The sequence below is a fragment of the Anthonomus grandis genome, chromosome 4 (assembly GCF_022605725.1).
Source record: "Anthonomus grandis grandis chromosome 4, icAntGran1.3, whole genome shotgun sequence".
NCBI classification, from domain to species: Eukaryota; Metazoa; Arthropoda; class Insecta; order Coleoptera; family Curculionidae; genus Anthonomus; species Anthonomus grandis.
In genome coordinates, this window is record NC_065549.1 from 41,298,173 (window position 1) to 41,319,011 (window position 20,839).

The window sequence follows — 20,839 nt, forward strand, 5'->3', positions numbered from 1 at the left end:
ACCCTAAGCATAAATAATAATATAAGCAGAGATTGAGAGAGACCCAAAGAAGTAAAAGAGGCAGTGAGTGCTATGAAGTCCATGGCTAAAGTTTTATGGTATACCAGACTTTGTCGCTGTTTAGCGAGGTATTACCAGGTTGTGGTCGATTGTATAGCAATCGACAGGGATGCCCTCTAAGCGCGCAGTTCCTTCGAGTTGGTCTTGTAAGTTATAGAGGGCCCTCACTTGTCTTCTCGATTGACACATTTGGATTCTAAGATCTCGGTATATGTTATCTTAGTTTCCGAGTGTTGAGATGCTTACTGCTTAGCGGCAGTGGAGCGTCTGGGATAGCCTTAACTATTTTAGGGAACACTAGCTAGTCGTCAAAGAAAGAAAATATATATATAAATTATTAGCAAACATAAAGTAACTTTATGGATGGTTGTTGGCATGACTGAATCAAGGGGATCGAGGTTCCCCGGTGAGTAAACTTAACCTTTATTAGATAGGTCAGTACAGTAAATCGTAAATATGTTTCACTCTCAATCTCTTGCTGTATACATGGTGGAGCTCACTGAATGAATTGCATAGTCAATACTCGCGTAAGTTTAATTTCAAAATACCCAAATTTTACAAATGCAATTCAAAAATACAACATTGGATACCTATTACATCAAATATCTATATGAAAGCCAACTACGTGGGAAACATAACAGACCAGAATGTAGAAGACAGATCAAATATAAAACCAAGCGTTAGTTTACACAGGAGGTAAAAAGGATGACCCATTATATCAATAAAAAATAAATATATTTTACTTTGAATTCTTTACATTTATTTAATTCCACGCAGACGCATATAAACGTAAACTATCAGTTACCTTAAATGTGCTAAATAATTGCCACGCTTATCTTATAGTTTTCCCTACGGTATAATATCCGGAACAAGCCCGAGCACTCAAACATTTCTTACATTTACCACAAAATAAATAGTACCACTTAGTTTAAACAAGCTGTTTAAGGATGTGCCTTGAGAGTTCTACTTATTTTGATATTTATATCAGAGTCCTAAAGCCACACTGGTTATCGCTGTAACATTTAGTTGTGAATGAGTCCGTCTGATTGTTTGTTTGTTTTTTTTTCCGTTGCAGATTATGTATAGTCTAGTGTTAGAGAGTGAAAGAGATGTTATGTTCTGTTTGTTGACATCTTTAAGTGTAAAATGTCGAGGATTGATTAGATTATTGGTTACGACCTCCCAAACTTAAATTTATTTCAAAATTAATTAATTGCAAACACTTTAAGAAAACTACGGTTACATGTTTCGTCATACGAGGGTATCATCATTTCAACAATTGTTTTAAAATTTTAGAACTTTGTATCAGATCATCATCAGCAAGAAATCGATAAATTGTTTTAATTTAAATAGATGTCCAACAGAGCTATGAAATTGCTTGGTCTTGTATTGAGGTCCCTCAAATGCTTAAATAATGTGTATGTCATTAGGGATGTTTATTGTGCTGTTGTAAGACCTGTATTGGAGTATGCTAGTACTGTGTGGTCACATCAATCTTCTGGAAAGGGTTTAAAGACGATTCATAAGATTCATCACCTACAAGTTGAAAATTCCAGTAGATAATGTTAATTATGATGACCTCTATGTTTTACTAAAACTCCCTAAATTAATAGACAGATGAACTTATATAGATTTATGTACTTTATTTAATATACTGAATGGTCTGATCAGTTCTCCTAATATCCTTGCGCTTGTTAATTTTCATGTACCTGTTAGGAGAAATAGATATGAGGTAACGTTTGGAACACAATTTTATAGAACTAATTATGGTTTTAATAGGCCTCTTGATCTAATGTGTAGACTGGCCAATGATCTACCCAAGGAAATTGATATCTTTTTCGTATGCCTTTTTTGCAATTTAGCTCACAAATAAAAAGATTAATAATTTAAATCTAAGTATATCTTTTTGTTTTTTTTTGCTAAAGAGAGTTTATAGTACATTTGAAGATTGTTGTTGTCTAAAAATTGCTTGTGTTTTAATTTTGATTTATATTTCTACTGCATGTACTATACCTAAAGGTTATTTATAACTTTTCTAATGTATTTGTAAAATGCTAAGATCTCTATTTATTATATTATTTTATATTTAAATTTTGTAAATGGGAATTCTGTCAATAAATGTTATTTATTTATTTATAAATAAGGATTGCGTCTGCTTGAGGTTAATGTGCTTGTAAAAACCTTTTACGAATCTTTCTTTCAGTGGAGCAATTTAACTATTTGAGTCTCGGTAATGATGAATCTTTTATTTGGTTTTCAGGAATAAAAGTGGTGCCATAAACAGTGTGTCCCAGAATGAGCGAATTTATACGTAAAAATGACAAAATTTGAAGTTGAAATTTGACCGTTTGGCATCCAGCCTTGCATAATTAAAAAATAGCTTTTTTTTAAATTTTATGTGTAATTAAAGTAGTATTTCTAGGCAAGATATAAACAAAGTTTATAGGAAAAAGTTGTTTAGAATGCAATTATGCCCGAATACCGAATTTCATAACCATAGTCCTACTTTGCTTTTTACGTTTAAATTATTTATTTAATATTTAATTATTTATTTTCACTGTTTTTAAAGTTTAAACAAAAACCAAATAAATTATTTTAAAAATTGTTACTATTGGACTAATTCTTTTTACGATTAGTAGGAATTTTTTGCTCGTGAAAAGTATGCCGCTTATTATATTGGGTTCTTTCTTTGCTGCATTTACGAGTTTTTGTCAAACTTTTTAAAATGTAAACATTTTCAATTAAATGTGGCAGCTACGATAAGACATTATCACTGTCAAAGTTATGTACAAAAAAAGATAAAATTTTAGAGAACAGGGATTTTCATAAAAAAATAATATTCTCGAACAAATCTACTTTCACGACAATTTCATCCCAAAATGGTCGGTTTTGGTCCAATGAAACAATAGCTCACCTGATTTAACCATTTCTGATTCCCATTTATAGGGCCGGCTCAAGCAAATTGTTTTTTCAGACCCATTACCAAATGACAGGGAATTACTAAAACAGAGAATTAGAGATGCTCGTAATTCAATTTCCATTAAAGAAATTTGAAAAACTTTTAAAATGTTTAGAAAAGATATTAAAAAATGTTTCGATAATACATTAAATAAATTTAAAATAAGTAAATAAAATAAATTTTCTTGTTGCATTAGACGTACTATATACATTTTATTACAAACATATTTTTGAGGATGGTTTGTCATTCTTAGATCAGTGATTTAACTATTAAATAAATAAATTAGTAAGTTTTTCTTTAATAACTAAACATGAATAAAAAAATTAATTGGTACACAAACGTTGTCAAAGTTGGCCTATTGTTATGAAATTTGGTATTCGGATATAATTTTGCATTCTAAACAACTTTTTCCTATAAACTTTTTTTTATATCTTGCCTAGAAATACTACTTTACCTACTCATAAAATTTTAAAAATGTTATTTTTTAGTCTAGCAAGGCTAGATGCCAAACGGTCATATTTAAACTACACAATTTTTTATCATTTTTACGTATAAATTTGCTCATCCTGAGACACACTGTACCACTTTATTTATATCCTGTATAATCAGATTAATGGTCTTTTGCGATCTATTACAGGCTTTCGATTATGTTTGTCATATTTTGACTTTAGAGCATACTCTTTTCTTAGTTTTTTAATATATTTTAGTTGCTTACGTTCAACAGGATTCAGTTTTGGGTCCAGAGTTTTCTCTGTAGTATGTCAATGATTCAACGAGTCTTGATAGGCGGAAGAAAATTTAAAGTTTGCTGATGGTAAGAACATTCTGTGGCGTAGATCTAATAGTAGATCTGTCAATGGATCTGTTGCAGATCTGTTTGATTCAAACCTCTTGTCACTAAGTTCCATTAAAACCACATGTAATTAAGGTCGAGATTCTGAGAAAAATATAGTAAGTACGAAGAAGGATCTATTGGATGAGAAGAATATGTTGACTCGAGAAAATGGTGATATGTCAAGTAACCTGATCTATTCAAGGCAGTAAAAGGAAGCGCAAAAACGATAACAGACCAAATTGGAGTATTAAGTAGAAATCACTAGCAGTGGGTAATCTGATAAACTGATGATACCCATCGTGATACGTGAACAGATGTCTAGCAAATAAAACAATAAGGCATGTCACCCTTGATATTGTATAAATGCAATCATACAAAAAACTTAAATTGAAATTATTGATTTATGGACCTTCCTAAAGATTTGTTGGTTTCTTTTGATGTTATGACTAAATTTTATATATTAAAAGTCAAGATATTGGAATTTTTGTTACAGGAGTGCCTGTAAGGAACAAAAGCTTTGTCTCCTATTGCCAATTGAATATCTTGAGTTGTAGTAGTGAAAATTTTAAAGTTATTGATTAATGGACTAGTCTGCGGGCTTTTTTAGTCTTATTTGGAGAAATAACTGAAAGGCATTAACTTAAAGTCAAGATATTGAAAATGTTGTTTATGGAAGGCCGTAAGGAACAAAATAATTTGTCTCTTATTGATAAATGATTATCTTAGGTTCTAGTAGTTAAAATATCGATTTATGGACTTCTCTAAAGACAGTCTTTTTTGAAAATATGACTAAAATCCATTGATTAAAAATTAAGATGTTCGAATTTTTGTTTCAGAAGTGCCTGTAAGGAACAAAAGATTTTGCCTCTTACTGCGAATTGAATATCTTCGGTTTTAGTAGTCAAATTTTGGTAATTATTGATTTATGGACTACTCTAAACACTTTTTTAGTCGTTTTCGAAGAAATGGCTAGAATCCATTTATTAAAAGTGAAGTTATTGGAATTCTTGTTCCAGTAGTGCCTGTAAGGAACAAAAGACTTTGTCTCTTATTGTCAATTTAATATCTTGGATTCTAGTAGTCAAAATTGAAAAATTATTGATCTATGAACTAGGCTGAAGATCTTTTTAGTCTTTTTTAATATCCATTTACAAAAAGTGAAGATAATGGAATTTTTATTTCAGGAGTGCCTGTAAGGAATAAAATAATTTGACACTGGGAAAATGAAACAGATGAACCTGACACAGTCATTCTTTAGCATAGCTCTGATAGCAGTTCTCTGCAGGACTATCTGTCGGTGGGTCTGCAGAAATGCACATGTGGTTTGACTCTAACCTCTTGTCACTAAGTTCCAAGAAAAACACGATTTTTGGTTTTACAAGTCTCATAACCAATGTAACTAAGAGGAGTGGGAGGAATTCGAGTACTATTACGTTATGTATTATTGGTTCTAGTGCTAATACTTATGTCCTCAAGCCTTTAAGATATGGATCCACCAAAGGATGCTAGGAATTTCACCTACATAACATGCGATTAACGTCGAGGTTCTTAAAAAAAGTGAAGAAGTACCCAAATATGTTATACTGAAAATTATGAGAGATCTACAGTATGAGATTCTACAGCTCACAAACCAAAAAAAATTATGGAAAAAGAATGATTGAAAGAGAAAAATATGTTGATATGAATCAGTGAAAAATAGGTCAAGTTACTTGATCTGTTAAAAGCGGCAGTTTGTCTCTGAAATGGTAAACTGAGAATGCTTCACTTTACCACTAGCTGTGGGCACTTTGATGGTGATACAGTGATGATGCCTATGCAGATATCCAGCAATTGAGACAATATGGCATATCACCATCGATATTATGTAAATGTAGTCAAGTTTATATATTTATTGGTAAGAAATGTGCAAAGCATTTTTACGAGTTAAAAGTAAAAGTCGCATCGGAAGAAACTTAAAGAAACTACACTAATAAAATACTATTTAATTTTAACAATAGTACAGAGCAGTTCAGCATAGCAGTTGGTTTCATTTCTAGCTCTAGAAAGTCTTAAGAACTCTGGAGCCAGCACTGTTACAGATCGGATATGAATGAATGGATGCATGGGTAGAAAAAAGATTAGAACTCTTCCTTAAATAGAACAGACAATCTGGTATGTAAGACAGGAAAAGGTCAGTAACTCCAAATGAACAAAAATCTGACGGCAATCATCCCTGCATCCCAGAGTTACCAGAATTCTAATACATTTCCTTTGTAAGTCAAAGATCTTGTGAGCGTAGGCAGAATGTCTTTTGGCAGAATTTTTAAGGGTAAATAACTAAGATACTATGACAAACTCCGAATAAGACAAATTGACTTTGACAGAGAGATATATTGGTTCCAAATCAAGGAAATATTAAGATCAATACTCAGGAAATAGACATTATATAGGCAATTGGCAATGTACTATATGTCTTTAGATGGGAATATGCTCCTTTTTGAAGTCTAATATTGATAGATTGAGTTTTGGCTATATTAAGACAAAGTCTATTTGATAAAAACCATCTCTCCACATCCGACTTTGCCTTCTTATTGCCAGAATCTTTAGAATTTAAAGGTTCATCTGTGTAAATGATCATATCATCAGCAAACAATATAATGTTACCACTCCTCTGAATGTTTACATAAATGGGAACGAGGACAGATTACTACGACAGAATATTGGGGTACACCCAGGTGTACAAAGGCCTTCTGAGAGTTTTGTTGATTATTGAATACATATTGCCTCCTTTCAGACAGGTAAGAATCCATCAGTAGAATACTATCTAAGTATAAATAAATGTTCTGAGCCAAATACTATGAGAAACACAGTCCAGGCATGTCGCAAAGGTGTTCTGACCTAGTTCAAAACCCTCAATGACCTGATATACAAGCGGATTTATTTCCAGCACTATAGACCTATTACGCCTTAGTAAATTTATGACTACACCAACTGTGGCAAAGTAGCTATTGAAATTAAAATTGAAAAAAAAAAATTAAAGAGGAATAATAGGTGGATTTAAAAGAGTTACTCCTTTGGGTCTCCTACATGGTTGTTTGCTTAATGATTGAGTTCTCAATATCCTGATCATGAGCACGTTTCTTTGTAGTGATTAGTGCAGCCCTATACCTATTTCGGAAATCAATTACTATTTTTGTGGGCATTAAAGTTGGTTCTTTTATTAAGGGAGACCATATATTGCAATCTTTCCATCAATTATGATCCAAAAATTATTGTTAAAGTTTGACTCTTCCTCTGATTTTAGTGTGAGTTTTCGGCATTTACTTCAAGGGAAAACATAAATCAATGCCATCAGCAATTGTCAAAAAAGCCGAAACATACCTTCAGTATCCATCCAACAATCATCAATGAAACTCCACTTCTCAAGTTTAATATTAGAATACAAGGCAAATGAATCCTCTTCTGTAATCGATTAATATATGACTCGAGTGGCATGTGGGCTATGATCATTCCATGATGATCTGAAAAGTGGAAGACATAAAGCTGGGTTGGACCCTGCAAACCATCAAATTAGTTTGTAAAAACATTATCAATCTGGAAGTTAAGCCGAGTACTGAAATTTATTGTTGGGCGTAATTTTAGATTACGGAAGGAGTTTATTACATTCTACTTTCACTGTTCATATGAAACGGTCCAACTTGTCAGATACTCTTTTCAGAAAAAAGATCGGAGAATAAAACAGATGACTCAGTCTGTTTTAAAACTAATTGTAACTAACCTAACTGCTTAACTATTCTTAAAGAAAAACTGATTTAAGACTTACCGAATACGAGCACTAACCAGCACAATACTCGTTAAGAGAAACAATTACTGTTTAAAAATCTGATCTTATTTCTTAACTAATTGCTTTGTTGTAAGGTTAACATCTTAGTTCATCAGTTAGTCGATAAGTTTAATTTGGCCTTAATTGAATTACGCATGAGGTATGATATAGGTTTTTGAGGAAGTTTTAGCAATTGTCTGATCTGTCTGTATATTACAAAAAGGTGCCTTTTGTTATATCTGCGGGGTAAATATCATGCAAAGCTCTATTCATGTCCAACAGCTTTTTATAACGACTCTGAAGTAAAAATCAGTTTTTTTTATTATAAAATATATGCATTTTAATCTAGATTTTGATAAAGGTATACCTTAATACTGCAAATAGTGCAAGAATATTTATCTACTTGTTTCGAAATAAATACCTATGGCGCCATCTAAAAGTTAAAAATTAAACCATTAATTAAGGTCACTGGATCTTTAAGGGTAAAGTATTTAGACAGGTGTGTATGGCATTCTTATACTTTTATAGCGTAAGACCATAAAACATTCCAATCTTCTTCTTCTTCTTGGTAAAACTACAACCCTTGGTGGGTCTTGGCTGCCTTAACGTTTTGCGTCCCTCGTCCACTTCCTCTGTTTATATGGTGTCCTACTTTTAACGCGACATCTGGTATCTTTATGCAATACTTGATAAGAGTATTGATTTTTTGTCGTATATCTTATTTGCCATGCCTATCCAGACACCGTCGCCTATAACAGTGTCGTAAACTTGTCTAAAGTCCATGAGCAGCTGGTGCACGTCTTTGTCTTACCAGTGCGTCTCCAGTAGTTGTCAAACTGTTAATATCAGGTCTACTGTTGACCTCTTGGGAGTCTGAATCCACACCGATTTTCTACAATTGCTTCTACGCATATACTGCTCAATAGCACATTTGAGAGCTTCTCGTATGCTGCGTTCAGTATCGATATTCTTCTGTAGTTGATACATTTCATGTGGTCTCAGTCCAGTGAGTGCTTTAAAATATTAATTACTATTAAAAAGCATTAACGTCTTTATATACCTGCAAATTACATACTTTAATACGTGTTAATCTAAGAGTGTTTTTGAAGTAGAATTTCTTTACGCACGCTTGAGTTGAGAAGTAAGTTGGCGAATGCGTTATGAAAGCGTTACGAAAAGTGTGATCGGGTAAGTCGAACGGTAGTTAAGAAGGAGATATGAGTTAGTGGAGATAGGAAGAGAGAGAGTTACGGTTCATATATTACTGTAGGAGCAAGAGAGAGCCATGCGTGTGCACAATTTCTCTCTCTATTCCTCTCATAGCCAGTGCATGGAATGTATATCTATTTCAGTTTTGTTTGTTATATCAGAGTTTGCTAGCGTTATGCGAACAGTGATTTCTTGAATATTTTGTGAATTTTCGGGTCTATAATAGGAAATTATAGCAAGAAGTGATACAGTAACTCTAAATATGAAAGAGGTGCTTCAGGACCATCAACTAAGAAGAAATTATGGATGGAAATTGCGCATTAATATACATATGAATGGTGCTAAAGAAGCTTTACTTTAGTCCTGTGGTCTCAAGCGCACTAATTTTTTTTAGTATCCCAATTTGTTTTTTACATGAGAAGTATGCAACTTTAACACAAATCTGTTCTGAAGTTTTACTTAATTTCTATAGCTTGCTGAGCAATTATTCACTGTATGGACAAATAAAGTTCTTTTGGCTTTAACTTGAATATACTTATATATACTTATATAATATACTTGAATATATACATAAAATCGATTTGTGTAACTCGGTAAACTTCCTACCAATAACTACATCCTCTTCGAGTAAAATTACTGCTTGAGCACGTTCAGCTGGGATTAAGTTAAGCAAGTTTAGTGTAGGTGCAAAAATTACCACAATTCAGAACTTTCTAGAGTAAAATAGGTGAAACGTTTCTCGTTCGAGCTGAAGTACTTATCTAAATATACGACAATAAACGAATAAACAGAAATATTTTCTTTAATCTAGATTAAGTAAGTGGAGCGTGTTTTTTGCCGATCAGTGTATTTATGCGAAATATAATTTCATAAATCCACTCCTCCTCCTTAATCTCTCGTTTTTTATTATTCAGCATGCAAAAATCAGATAAACTTCCCGAAACTCAATTACGGCACCCTCGAAGATTCTAAAATTTCCGTAACCACAAAATCCGCGTTGTATCAATTAAAGTTTCATAGTGATCAGGATCGATTTGTAGTAATATCCTGTTGTAACTTCCCCCTTCCTTTGTATATCTATATACCTTCAGCTGAAGGGAGAACTTTTACTCCATTCCACGGTCGTGCGGTTTGATTGTTTTCCTTAGGGGGGTATGTTAGAATTTTTAATAGGAAGTTAATTAACTATGAAATTTGATGAAGGGTGAACCTATACCATAAGCTGAAGGTTAAATATTAATGTTTTTTTTTAAATATTTACAAAAAGTACTTAAATAAATAATCAGTAGCACTGATGCCAATATAAAGGAGGGTAAACGACGTAATTTTTAGCCTCCATATTACACATTACACGTAGAATTTTTGCAACTTATAGATTCTTTGCTTCTAATTGTCAAATGTTTATTAGATATCTTAATGAAATACTTACAGTAACTGAAGATAATGCTTATGCGAAAGTTTTTACAAGCGACATTAATATAAATATAACAAAAAATATTAGAATAGTAAAATAGAATAAAGTATAATACAGATCATATTTTTTATAAAATAAATTCAAATTTAAGTTTGTTTAAACCAAAACCACTGATTTTCAAATCATCTGTCATAAATCACTATTAAGCTTTCTTTTATTTAGAAATAATTAAACAAAAAACTTAAAAGTGAAGAAATAGTTCATTTTTGTGTCGTAATCAGTGGAGTCGAAGATTAAGGTAAAATAAAAATTCTGCAGTCTCCTTTCACCCATTTATTAAAGAATTTTAAGGAAATCTTAAAATACTAAACCATGTTTAATAAATATGTGTGTGCCAAAAACCATCGGTTACAGAGGAAGTTTTAGTATACAGGGTGTCTCACGACGAATAGACGCGATCGATATTTCGGAAACTAATTTTTCAAAAATTTTGAAAATTTGGCAACATAGCACAGTCGATGGGGGCTACACAACTAAAATATTTTGACAGTTGTGACGTTTCCGGTTATACCGGAAGTAGGTGTCAACTTCGTTATTTTAAATGGAACATCCTGTATATTTTTACTTTTTTGGCTTTTACGTGAAATTCTAAGTATATTTTGTGTATAATGTCCTATACCTAAGTGTAACCGTTCTTGACATATTTTTAATTTCATGTGAAAAACTATGTTTATAAGCCCTAACATAATTACCGATTACTCCCTTTTAGTAGCTTTTATTTATTGGTTAGTTTTGGTTTTATTTTAGAGGAAGGACCACTTTAAAAGACTATTTTAAAATTTGAAAAAAAAGATACAGGGTGGTCAAAAACTAGCATTAAAAATTAAAATGAAAAAATCATTAAAAGTCAATTTTTTTAAATGGAAACCCCCTATTTTTATAATTTTTTCATTAAGATAATTAAAAATAAGGTTAACTTTATATAAGGTTATCTAGTCCAAAAATTGATAGTTTCCGAAATATTGGCAGTTTAAATTTGGCCTAATATTAAAAGCCGTATAATAACACGGCTCAAGGATTGTTGATTAGTTGGGCATGACGGTTGTCATAGTTACCGCTAGAAGCGGCAGGGGAAAGGGAATCAAGAAAACTGTTAATATCTGATGAAGGTAGACGATATATCACGGTAAACAAAATATTTTTGCTAGAAATCTGAATTTTTATGCTTAAAAATTCGAAGTTCTGTGACAGGTTGTAAATATGATAAAACTTCAAAATTAACATATCTTTTAACATTAAAACCGACCCTATTGCCACGCCCTAATCGACCTTTCCTGACGAAATTATAACCCTCAATTTGATGTGCCAAGTTATCAGTATAAGCCGTCAACCAGGTCTCAGTCAATCCCAAAATGTCAAAATTATTATCAGTTATATAATTTACAAATTCATCGAATCCAGTATTAAGGGAGCGAATATTGAGGTGACCACTTAAAAACTTATTATATATATATATATATATATATATATATATATATATATATATATATATATATATATATATATATATATATATATATATATATATATAATAAAACTTCCTCTGTAACCGATGGTTTTTGGCACACACATATTTATTAAACATGCTTTAGTATTTTAAGATTTCCTTAAAATTCTTTAATAAATGGGTGAAAGGAGACTGCAGCAGAATTTTTATTTTACCTTAATCTTCGACTCCACTGACTACGACACAAAAATGAACTATTTCTTCACTTTTAAGATTTTTTGTTTAATTATTTCTAAATAAAGTAAATAATATATATATATATATATATATATATATATATATATATATATATATATATATATATATGGGTCTTGTGTTTAAATATAATTAACATGAGCTTTATTGGTTTTAAATTCTAATCCTATTCTAATTACTTGCGCGGCCTTTTATCGCGTCATAGTGAGACAGTCTTAAGGCTCTGTTACATGCATCCGCCATCCGTCGCCACGTCGAAAAATCACGCCTCCTATTGGTTCAAAATAATACCGTGACAAAACACATCCGTCTTGTTTTAAACTTTTCCGATAACGGAGAATCTTAAAATCGATTTAACTTTTATGCGTTGTCGTTTCATTTTTAACCCTACTTTTCACTGTTTACTTTTTCGGTTCAGGTGTTCTGTGGGATTCTTACTTACTATTAGTCCCCTTGTATCAGGTGTTGTGTTTTAAAATGCAAACTTCTAGACAAGAATACATTCGCAAAGTGAATACAGTTCTTCTTTTATCGTTAATCCTTATTAGAAGAAAACGCCGGGCCAAGCAGCAAAGAAAAAGGCGATTTTGGGTCAGGGACATCTTTAAAAATAGGAAAGTGCAAGGAGACTATTGGAATTTGTTGGAAGAAATGAAATTAACAGATAATGAAAAATATATGAACTATCTTAGGATGACAAATGATACATTTCGTCTACTGTTAGGAATGATCGAACACAAATTACAAAAGCACTATTGTGTTCGAGAACCAATATCACCTGGCGAGCGAGTTGCAGTTACTTTAAGGTGACAAATTCAGTTAGTCAACAGTCATGTATTTTTTTCTTTTGATAGCTGGCATAAATAGCGGTATCACCTATATTTAAGTTTTATAAATAAAGATGACATGCTCAGTGCTGGTTCCATTGATGGAAAAAAACATGGATAACCTTATTACTTTACAAAGTTCATTTGCAACTCATACTTTTAGGTATCTTGCTACTGGAGACAGTATGACATCAATTTCATTTTCCTTTCGGATTGCTCATTCTACTATTTCACAAATTATAAGGGAAACATGTGATGCTATTTGGGAATGTTTGCACGAAAAAGTGTTACCAAAACCAGATGAAGATACTTGGAGAAATATTGCAGAAGGCTTTAGCGAAAAATGGCAATTACCACATTGTGTGGGCGCCATAGACGGGAAACATGTTATAATTCAAGTATGTTTTCAGTGTAACATTAATTTGAAATTTGCTCATATAAATCAGTACAGTATATTAAAAAACAGGCACAGCATTTTACAGTCATACTGATCATACACTTTTAATTCACAAAGATGGATTTCCTTTCTTTCAATCTTGTATGTATAGTATAAAGTCCAGTGCAACGATATATTAGAATTGTCACCCGTCAAAACACCAGCATTTTACTTGTCAAACAATGTAAATAGCAGGTGGATGACATTATTTGGCAGGTGGAATGCTGGAGTTTTGACGGCTGACCATTATGAAATATCTTTGAACTGGACTATACCTAAATACCTAGGTCTAAAGTATTGCATTAAATTTTAGGCACCTCCAAAATCAGGCTCAACATACTACAATTATAAAGGTTCACACAGTATTGTACTAATGGCTTTGTGTGATGCCAATTATAAATTTATAATGGTTGACATAGGAGCAGAGGGTCGCCATAGTGATGGAGGAATATTCAAAAATAGTAATATGGGCAGATTAATTGCAACAAACAATCTAAATTTTCCTCCACCATGTGCATTAATTGACAATGGTGATGAAGTTAATTTTTACATTTGTGGGGATGAAGCTTTTCCTTTATCCACATGTCTAATGCGTCCATATCCAGGCCGATTTTTACCTCAGATTAAAAGGATTTTTAATTATAAGTAGGTAAACATATTTTGCTTTTTAATTTGGCATTTCTAAACATACAATATTGTGTTTACAGGTTGTCTAGAGGAAGAAGGGTTGTAGAAAATGCTTTCGGTATATTGTCAGCAAAATGGAGAGTTTATCGAAAACCAATCATTGCACAAGAAGAAACTGTTCGTAGCATTGTTAAGGCCACTGTTTGTCTTCATAACTTTTTAATTGGTGCAGAGAAAAAATATGTGTCTCCGACTCTTGTGGATAGAGAAGATATTGAAGGGCAACAAATTGACGGGGAATGGCGTAACTATGCTACCTCGAATCTTCCCAATATCAGAAGAACTAGTACTAATATGTATGGACGGACAGCAGATATAATGAGGAATAAATTAGCTACATTCTTCTGCAATGAAGGAGCTGTACCATTTCAATGGGCAAAATAATAATAATCTATTATAAAATTCTTTATCTTTATTAAACAGCACTTTATATAATGGTAATAATTATTATCACTTGTTCTTTTATTTATCCTGGACATACATATTTTTGTAAAATGTAGTACACATATTCTACTCTTTCAGTGGTGTAACATTCGCTAAAGCCTATTAACTATTACTGCTTATAACTATTTAGGGGACAAATAATTCTGTGCACCTTCATAAGCTACTTGAAGTAACTTAATTTCTAACAACACCCTTTCTTGTTGTGGAACATGCTCCAGGAGTTCTGATATTCGAATACAAATTGGATTTAAAGGGTTTTTGGGGATAGTCTCAGATGGAGGGGGAGGACAATTAATTTTGCTAAGCACCCCAATAATTGCATCTTCAACTTTGTCACCTTTTGGGGTTCTGGATGGTTGCGTGCTTGGGGTCCTGGTTGGTTGCTCACTTGTGGGAGATAGTAATGGTGGAGTTGTACTGCTGCTACTTTGACTTCTTGAAGTGGTAGGGAGATCTATATTTGAAATAGTAGTTTTATATTTGATTGTGTCGCTCAAAAACGACATTGAATCAAGATGCTCCCATTTTCTTCTTTTGCTTGCTCCGGAACCACTTGGTGTATATTCATTTGTAATCCTAACATAAGTGTCCCGTAGCGTTCTCCATTTTTTCATTAAATATTCCAAAGAAAACTCTGAATTGCTACCAAACTCCTCGTAAATCTCCATCCATAACTGGTCCCTTATAGACTTCGATCTTTCTTTCAATGGTAACCGGGAATCCCACAGAGCTGGCCGATTCTGGACACAGCAGATCAAAAATTCTTCAACTGTAGTGGTTTGTATTTCATTCTGTAAGTAAAAAACATACAAATATTTAATTTAAGTTTGAATTGACATAAAAACAATGGTTAACAGGTTATAATAAATACCTTACCTGTACCGGCTGAATTTCAGACTCTCCGGGCGAAGATGTGCTGCATTCTTTCTCTTCCATATTTGATTTAATAATGGCCAAAGAACATAATATAACAAAATTATAAAGGCTTTTGGTATTATTACGATAAGTAAAAACAAAAATAAATAAACAAACAGTAACCAGTAAACAAGCACCACCAGTGAAATGTCAATGTCAATATTGTCAATCATACGAAAGTGACGCGTCCATGTAACAGAAGGGAAAACTATCCGATAAAATTTTGTATGACGGATGACGGATGACGTATGCATGTAACATCACCTTTATTCTTTGCCTACGAGAAGAGTCGCTCGCATCACCGACGGCACTGCACCGAATTTTGATACAGTCGGGAGGAGCGCAAAAACCTGGGACCAAATAGGTTGCTCTCATATACAGACATATTTTTTTCGCGAGTGAATTACAGTCCACTATTCTAATTTTACCCCCCAACTATGCTAGGCATATGTCATAAAATAAACAAAAATGAAATTAAATCTCTAATACAGTCGGGTATTTAAAATATAAATTTAGTTTGTATGTAACCCATTAAAAATGTTAAGCCTCAACAAGCAAGTATTAATTAAAGAATTGTTTTGCAGGTTCAAGTTAATTTTGTATTGAGCAATAATCCGGTTGAATGATAAATAAATAAAGTTTAAGTTAAGTTTATTCATATGTTCATATATTTGCTGGTACGCCCCTGTCGAGTTTAATACTTCAGAACGATATAGTCCTCCAAAAGTTTTATTAAAACGCATCAAGGCTACTCTTGAGGTATACTTCGCTCGAACGAAGCTCAGCTCCCCCGCTTTCGGATATAATAAATTGAGATTTTTTTGCCAAGATAGAGTAAACTTACGTTGAGTAGCTTTGATCAATTTCCTCTTTCTACCTCTCTATCGAAGGGGAAATTGTCTTTTTTTTTCGTATGTGTTAATATCGACAACGTTATTAAATTGCAATAAAATAAGAAGTTGTTGTATTATTATTTATTTATTATATCACAAGTAAGCGGCATCCAAGACACACGATTTAACCCTTCTCGACTTTTTCTTTTATAGCTGTTTTGAATAGAATAATAGTCGAATGGGTAGACTCGACAAAATAGAGCTCAGGTATATCATATTTTCTAATTTAATAATGGTACATGAATTAGTGCTTTTCGACTTTTTTCTTTGTAGCTATTTTAGTTAGTAAAATATATATCTTATTAGAATCGGGCAAATAGGAAAAATGAAATGATTATCCCTGTTGCACGATTTGTTTTCTCAATACCAAACCCAAGTTCTACGTACTATGAATACATGATTTCTGAATCACCAGAGGTAATATCAAGTCACTTTCTTTTCAGGATAATTGCCAATAAGTTTCGATACAAATATTGTTAGTATATAAGATTCTTAAATCTTGATAAGCTGAGTATAGGTCCTCTTACAGCAATACTGCCCACAAAAGATTATCCTGCTTAGTTTGCTATCCTTTTCTGGCACTATCTACTTAAGGTAAGTATATTCAGTAAACCTATTAAGAAAGACCAGAATATTTCTATTATTTTAAAGTATTTAAATGTGTCCACTAGTAAGAGTTCTAATGTCTAAATCCCCCCAAGGGTTAAAGCTGATATTCATATTATGTATGGAAGGGCTTTTGGTAATTGTATGTAAGCAAGACGGTTGTATGAAGAGGCATTTCTTGAACGAGTGCCACATCGTTCGGTTTTCTTAAGAGTGGATCGTAATTTAAGGGAAAGAGGTTAATTTGAAGAATTTAGGAAAAACGTGTTGCATAATGCCTGGTTACATTTTTATCTAGCATCTTTTTTAAGACAGGAAGTTGTTGGGCAACCAAGAAATGCTAGAATTCTAGCATTGGAAGAACCAGTGCTAGATTGTGTTGAAGCAGATCGATCGTTAAGTACCCGCATCATCGCAAATCAACAAGGGACCCTCTCAGTCATGCAACGAGTTCATGCATTGAAAGAACAACATTTTCCACTTCGTGTTCAATTTTGTACTTTGCTCAAAGAAAAACACCTTGCTGTTAAACATAACGAGAAAAAAATTTTATTTACCGATGAGGCCTGCTGTACTGAATTTTTAATTTCCATAACAACGATATATGGGCAGATGGGAATCCGCATTCTACGATACAAACAGCTCATTAGCAGCATTTTTCTTTAAATGTGTCTTTAAATATTAGGACCGTATTTTTACCGTAATGGATGAATGGAGAAACCTAGTCATTATATCTACAAATTGAATATTGCCGCAACTATTAGAAAATCTTCCACTTCTATTAGGAGCACAAATGTGGTTCTCTAAAAACTACTTAAATAATGCTTACCCACAGCCTTTGATAGGTCGTGGGGATCCAGTGTCGTGGCCACCATGATCACCTGATCTAAACCCCCTAGATTTTTACTTATGGGGACACATAAAACAGTTCGTTTATTCTCACCCAATACTCAATATTAATGTTCTTAGACAAAATTTCAAACAGTTAAAAACAGTGCAAGAATTCTTCCACGAATGCATCGTAATTTAATAAAAAGTTTAGCAGCTTGTCGTGATGCTGATGGTAATAATTCTAAATGTTTTCTCTAAATTTTCAAATAAATTTGTTTTTTTGTTTTCTATGGAAATAAGTACCTAATTTTCATCAGTAAGCATAGACAAATTAAAGTTTTTTAAAGTCAATTTTCTCGTAAATGGAACGCTTTATCGAAATGAACTAAGAGTGCGTTTGTTCCGTAAAACACTCTTAAGTTTTATACTTTTCAAATAAAACCGCAATAACCCAGAGCGTATAAGAAATAGGGTAGCACTGACTAAAGTTTTTATTGTTTTTATTGTGTATTTTAACTACAGTCTATTTTTTTTACCGTATACCAATATTCAAAATTGTATTGTAAATGGTGTGAAAGTTATAGAGAAAAAATCGTCTTCAAGGCATCTTGTTAAAAGGGAAATAATTCCCTTAGGAAACATTTGCGAACCCATGTTAATAGGAATTTTTTGTGTTATTTTTATGCAAGGATAAGGATGTCGCTAACTTTTGAATCACCCTGTATATCAACAGCGACGAATCCAGTTACAGATACTAACTTGATTATTTAGTACAATGTATAGAGTTATTTTCCTCTATATTTGCAAATAGACCGATTCCGAAAAAACATTTACATGTGGAAATGATTTTTCGGAATTTACATGTGCAAATTGAGCTGACCTAACACCTATTCAACGTAAGCAATTAAAAAATGCTTATGAAGAACTTACTTTGCGCTCACGTACAGAACAGAACTTATGCATACAATATTTTAATGGCATTCCTAAAGTGGTCCAACAAAAGAGGAATAATGTTATTAAGCAGACTCCAAAAAACTAAATGTATACTTTCATAATGCAGGTGGTTTGCGAACTAAAATAGCTGATCTGCGGAATGCTGTCAACAGTTGCATATATGATGTTGTAATTTTGGTGGAGTCTTGGCTTAATGAAGATTTTCTAGACTCGGAGTTAAGGTTCACTGACTTTAATATTTTCCGTCAGGATGGAAGTTACACAAATACAGGGAGGCACTTTGAATGCTGTTCGTAAATATTTTAAAGCCAGGTTATTACAGACCAGTGATTCAACCCTGGAATACATCTTTGTGCTTGTATCATGCAGTGACAAGAATATCATTTTTGGTGCTGTCTACATCCCTCCTGCTTCTCCTTTATCAATTTATGAGGAATTTGCCTCTACATCCATGGATCTTGTGAGTGTTCATACTAGTTGTGATATTCTATTTTGTGGTGATTTTAATCTGCCACATGCGGTATGGAGGAACTCTGTGAACGGACTGCATGTTGAGACGGCTGAGTCTATAACATCTGCAAATGTGCTATGTAGTTGATGTAACTATCTTAATCTTAAGTAGGTGAATGGCTTGCCAAATTTGTTTGGTACATTTCTTGATCTGTTTTTCTCAAGTTTGTCAAATGTTAAAGTCATATATGCTACTGAAAATTTATCACCGGCATCAAACCACCATCCTGCTTATGAAATAAGTATTCCTATTAATTGTGATTTTAGTCTTAAGTATGATGTTTATTATTATGATTTTGTAAATTGTAATTTTGTTGCCATTAATAATTACCTTGCTTGCATGAATTGGGATACTGCTTTTAATCAGAAGGATATTAATAAATGCATTGATATTTTTTACAATGCTCTTTATTTTGCTATTGAGATGTTTATTCCAATTAAACATTTTAAATCATCTAATTTTCCCACTTGGTTTAGTAGAAAATTACAGAATTAGTTATTCAAAAAAAGATTGCTCACACAAAATTCAAAAATAGTAAGAATCCCATGGATTATGTTAATTTTTCAAATTTAAGGAATAAATGTAAAACTCTTCGTGATGAGTATTTTAGGTCATATATTGAAAGATTAAATACTGAAATTTCTCATGATCCTTCTTCACTTTGGAAACACATTAATAGATTACGTAGGTCTGATTCATACCCCAATAGCATGAATATGGAAGCCGAGGTTGCTGGTAATGGTCAAGATATTGTAAACTTGTTTGCTTATGTATTTTGAAACTACATACAGGCAACCTGTCCGCAAGGCTCCTGACTATAAATTTGATTACAGTCTGGATTTAAATCGCATTTCTTTGTTTTTATTGGACATATTTGATGAAATTTTACGCCTTCCTAACAAACATTCTTTTGGTCCTGATGGTAACCCATCTGTTTTTCTTAAAAACTGTGTGTGCACTCTGAGTAAACCTCTGCATCACCTTTTCAATCTTTGCTTAACATCGGGCAAATTTCCTGATTATTGGAAGGTAAGCTTTTTAACGCCAATTCATAAAAATGGAGATAGAACTGATATTTGTAACTATAGAGGTGTGTGTATTCAGTCTGTAGTTCCTAAACTGTTTGACAGGTTGTTTTCTGTGCGATTTTCGTGGCATTGTAGGCGATTGCTTAGTGATCATCAGCATGGTTTTTGTCAGGGTAGATCTACGGTGACTAACCTGTTGACTTACCAGTATGATTTGATTAGTGCTTTTGAGAGGTCTGTACAAGTCGATAGTGTGTACACAGACTTCTCGAAGGCTTTTGATAGGGTTGGTCATGAACATCTGGTTTAGAAGTTTGGGGCTATGGGCCTTGGTAGGACTTTGGACGAGTTTTGTCACAGTTTTTTGACTGGTCGCACACAGTTGGTCAGGATAAGTAATTATATTTCTAATGTGAAGTATCTTCAGGCGTGCCTCAAGGTTTGCATATTGGACCGGTCTTTTTTAACTTGTTCATAAGAGATTTGAGTGATGTAATTGTTCATTCAAAACATCTTGCTTTTGCTGATGATTTTAAACTATATAAAGCCATTGAGTCATATCTTGATGCTGAGCTACTTCAATTGGATTTAAATAGTGTTGCTGAGTAGTGTAATAGCAATAGTCTGAAACTGAATGTAAAGAAGGGTGTATGTATTTCGTTTGGT

At 32.8% G+C, this 20,839-nt stretch overlaps 1 protein-coding gene across 3 annotated transcripts in view; it reads left to right on the plus strand.

Moving 5' to 3' along the window:
* LOC126734769 (uncharacterized) overlaps nucleotides 1-14,441 on the plus strand; it is a 259,288-nt gene extending 244,847 nt beyond the window's left edge. The window contains exons 1-4 of one of the 3 annotated variants that reach the window (XM_050438490.1): nucleotides 12,149-12,847; nucleotides 13,032-13,266; nucleotides 13,618-13,949; nucleotides 14,012-14,441. In XM_050438490.1, the coding sequence (XP_050294447.1) occupies nucleotides 12,519-12,847; nucleotides 13,032-13,266; nucleotides 13,618-13,949; nucleotides 14,012-14,375 (1,260 nt within the window). In that variant the 5' untranslated portion in view covers nucleotides 12,149-12,518 and the 3' untranslated portion in view covers nucleotides 14,376-14,441. Of the gene's footprint in view, nucleotides 1-12,148; nucleotides 12,848-13,031; nucleotides 13,267-13,617; nucleotides 13,954-14,011 lie in introns of those variants that run through there. The other 2 variants (XR_007660168.1, XM_050438491.1) reach the window with 2 other exon arrangements.
* Nucleotides 14,442-20,839: the final 6,398 nt, after the last annotated feature.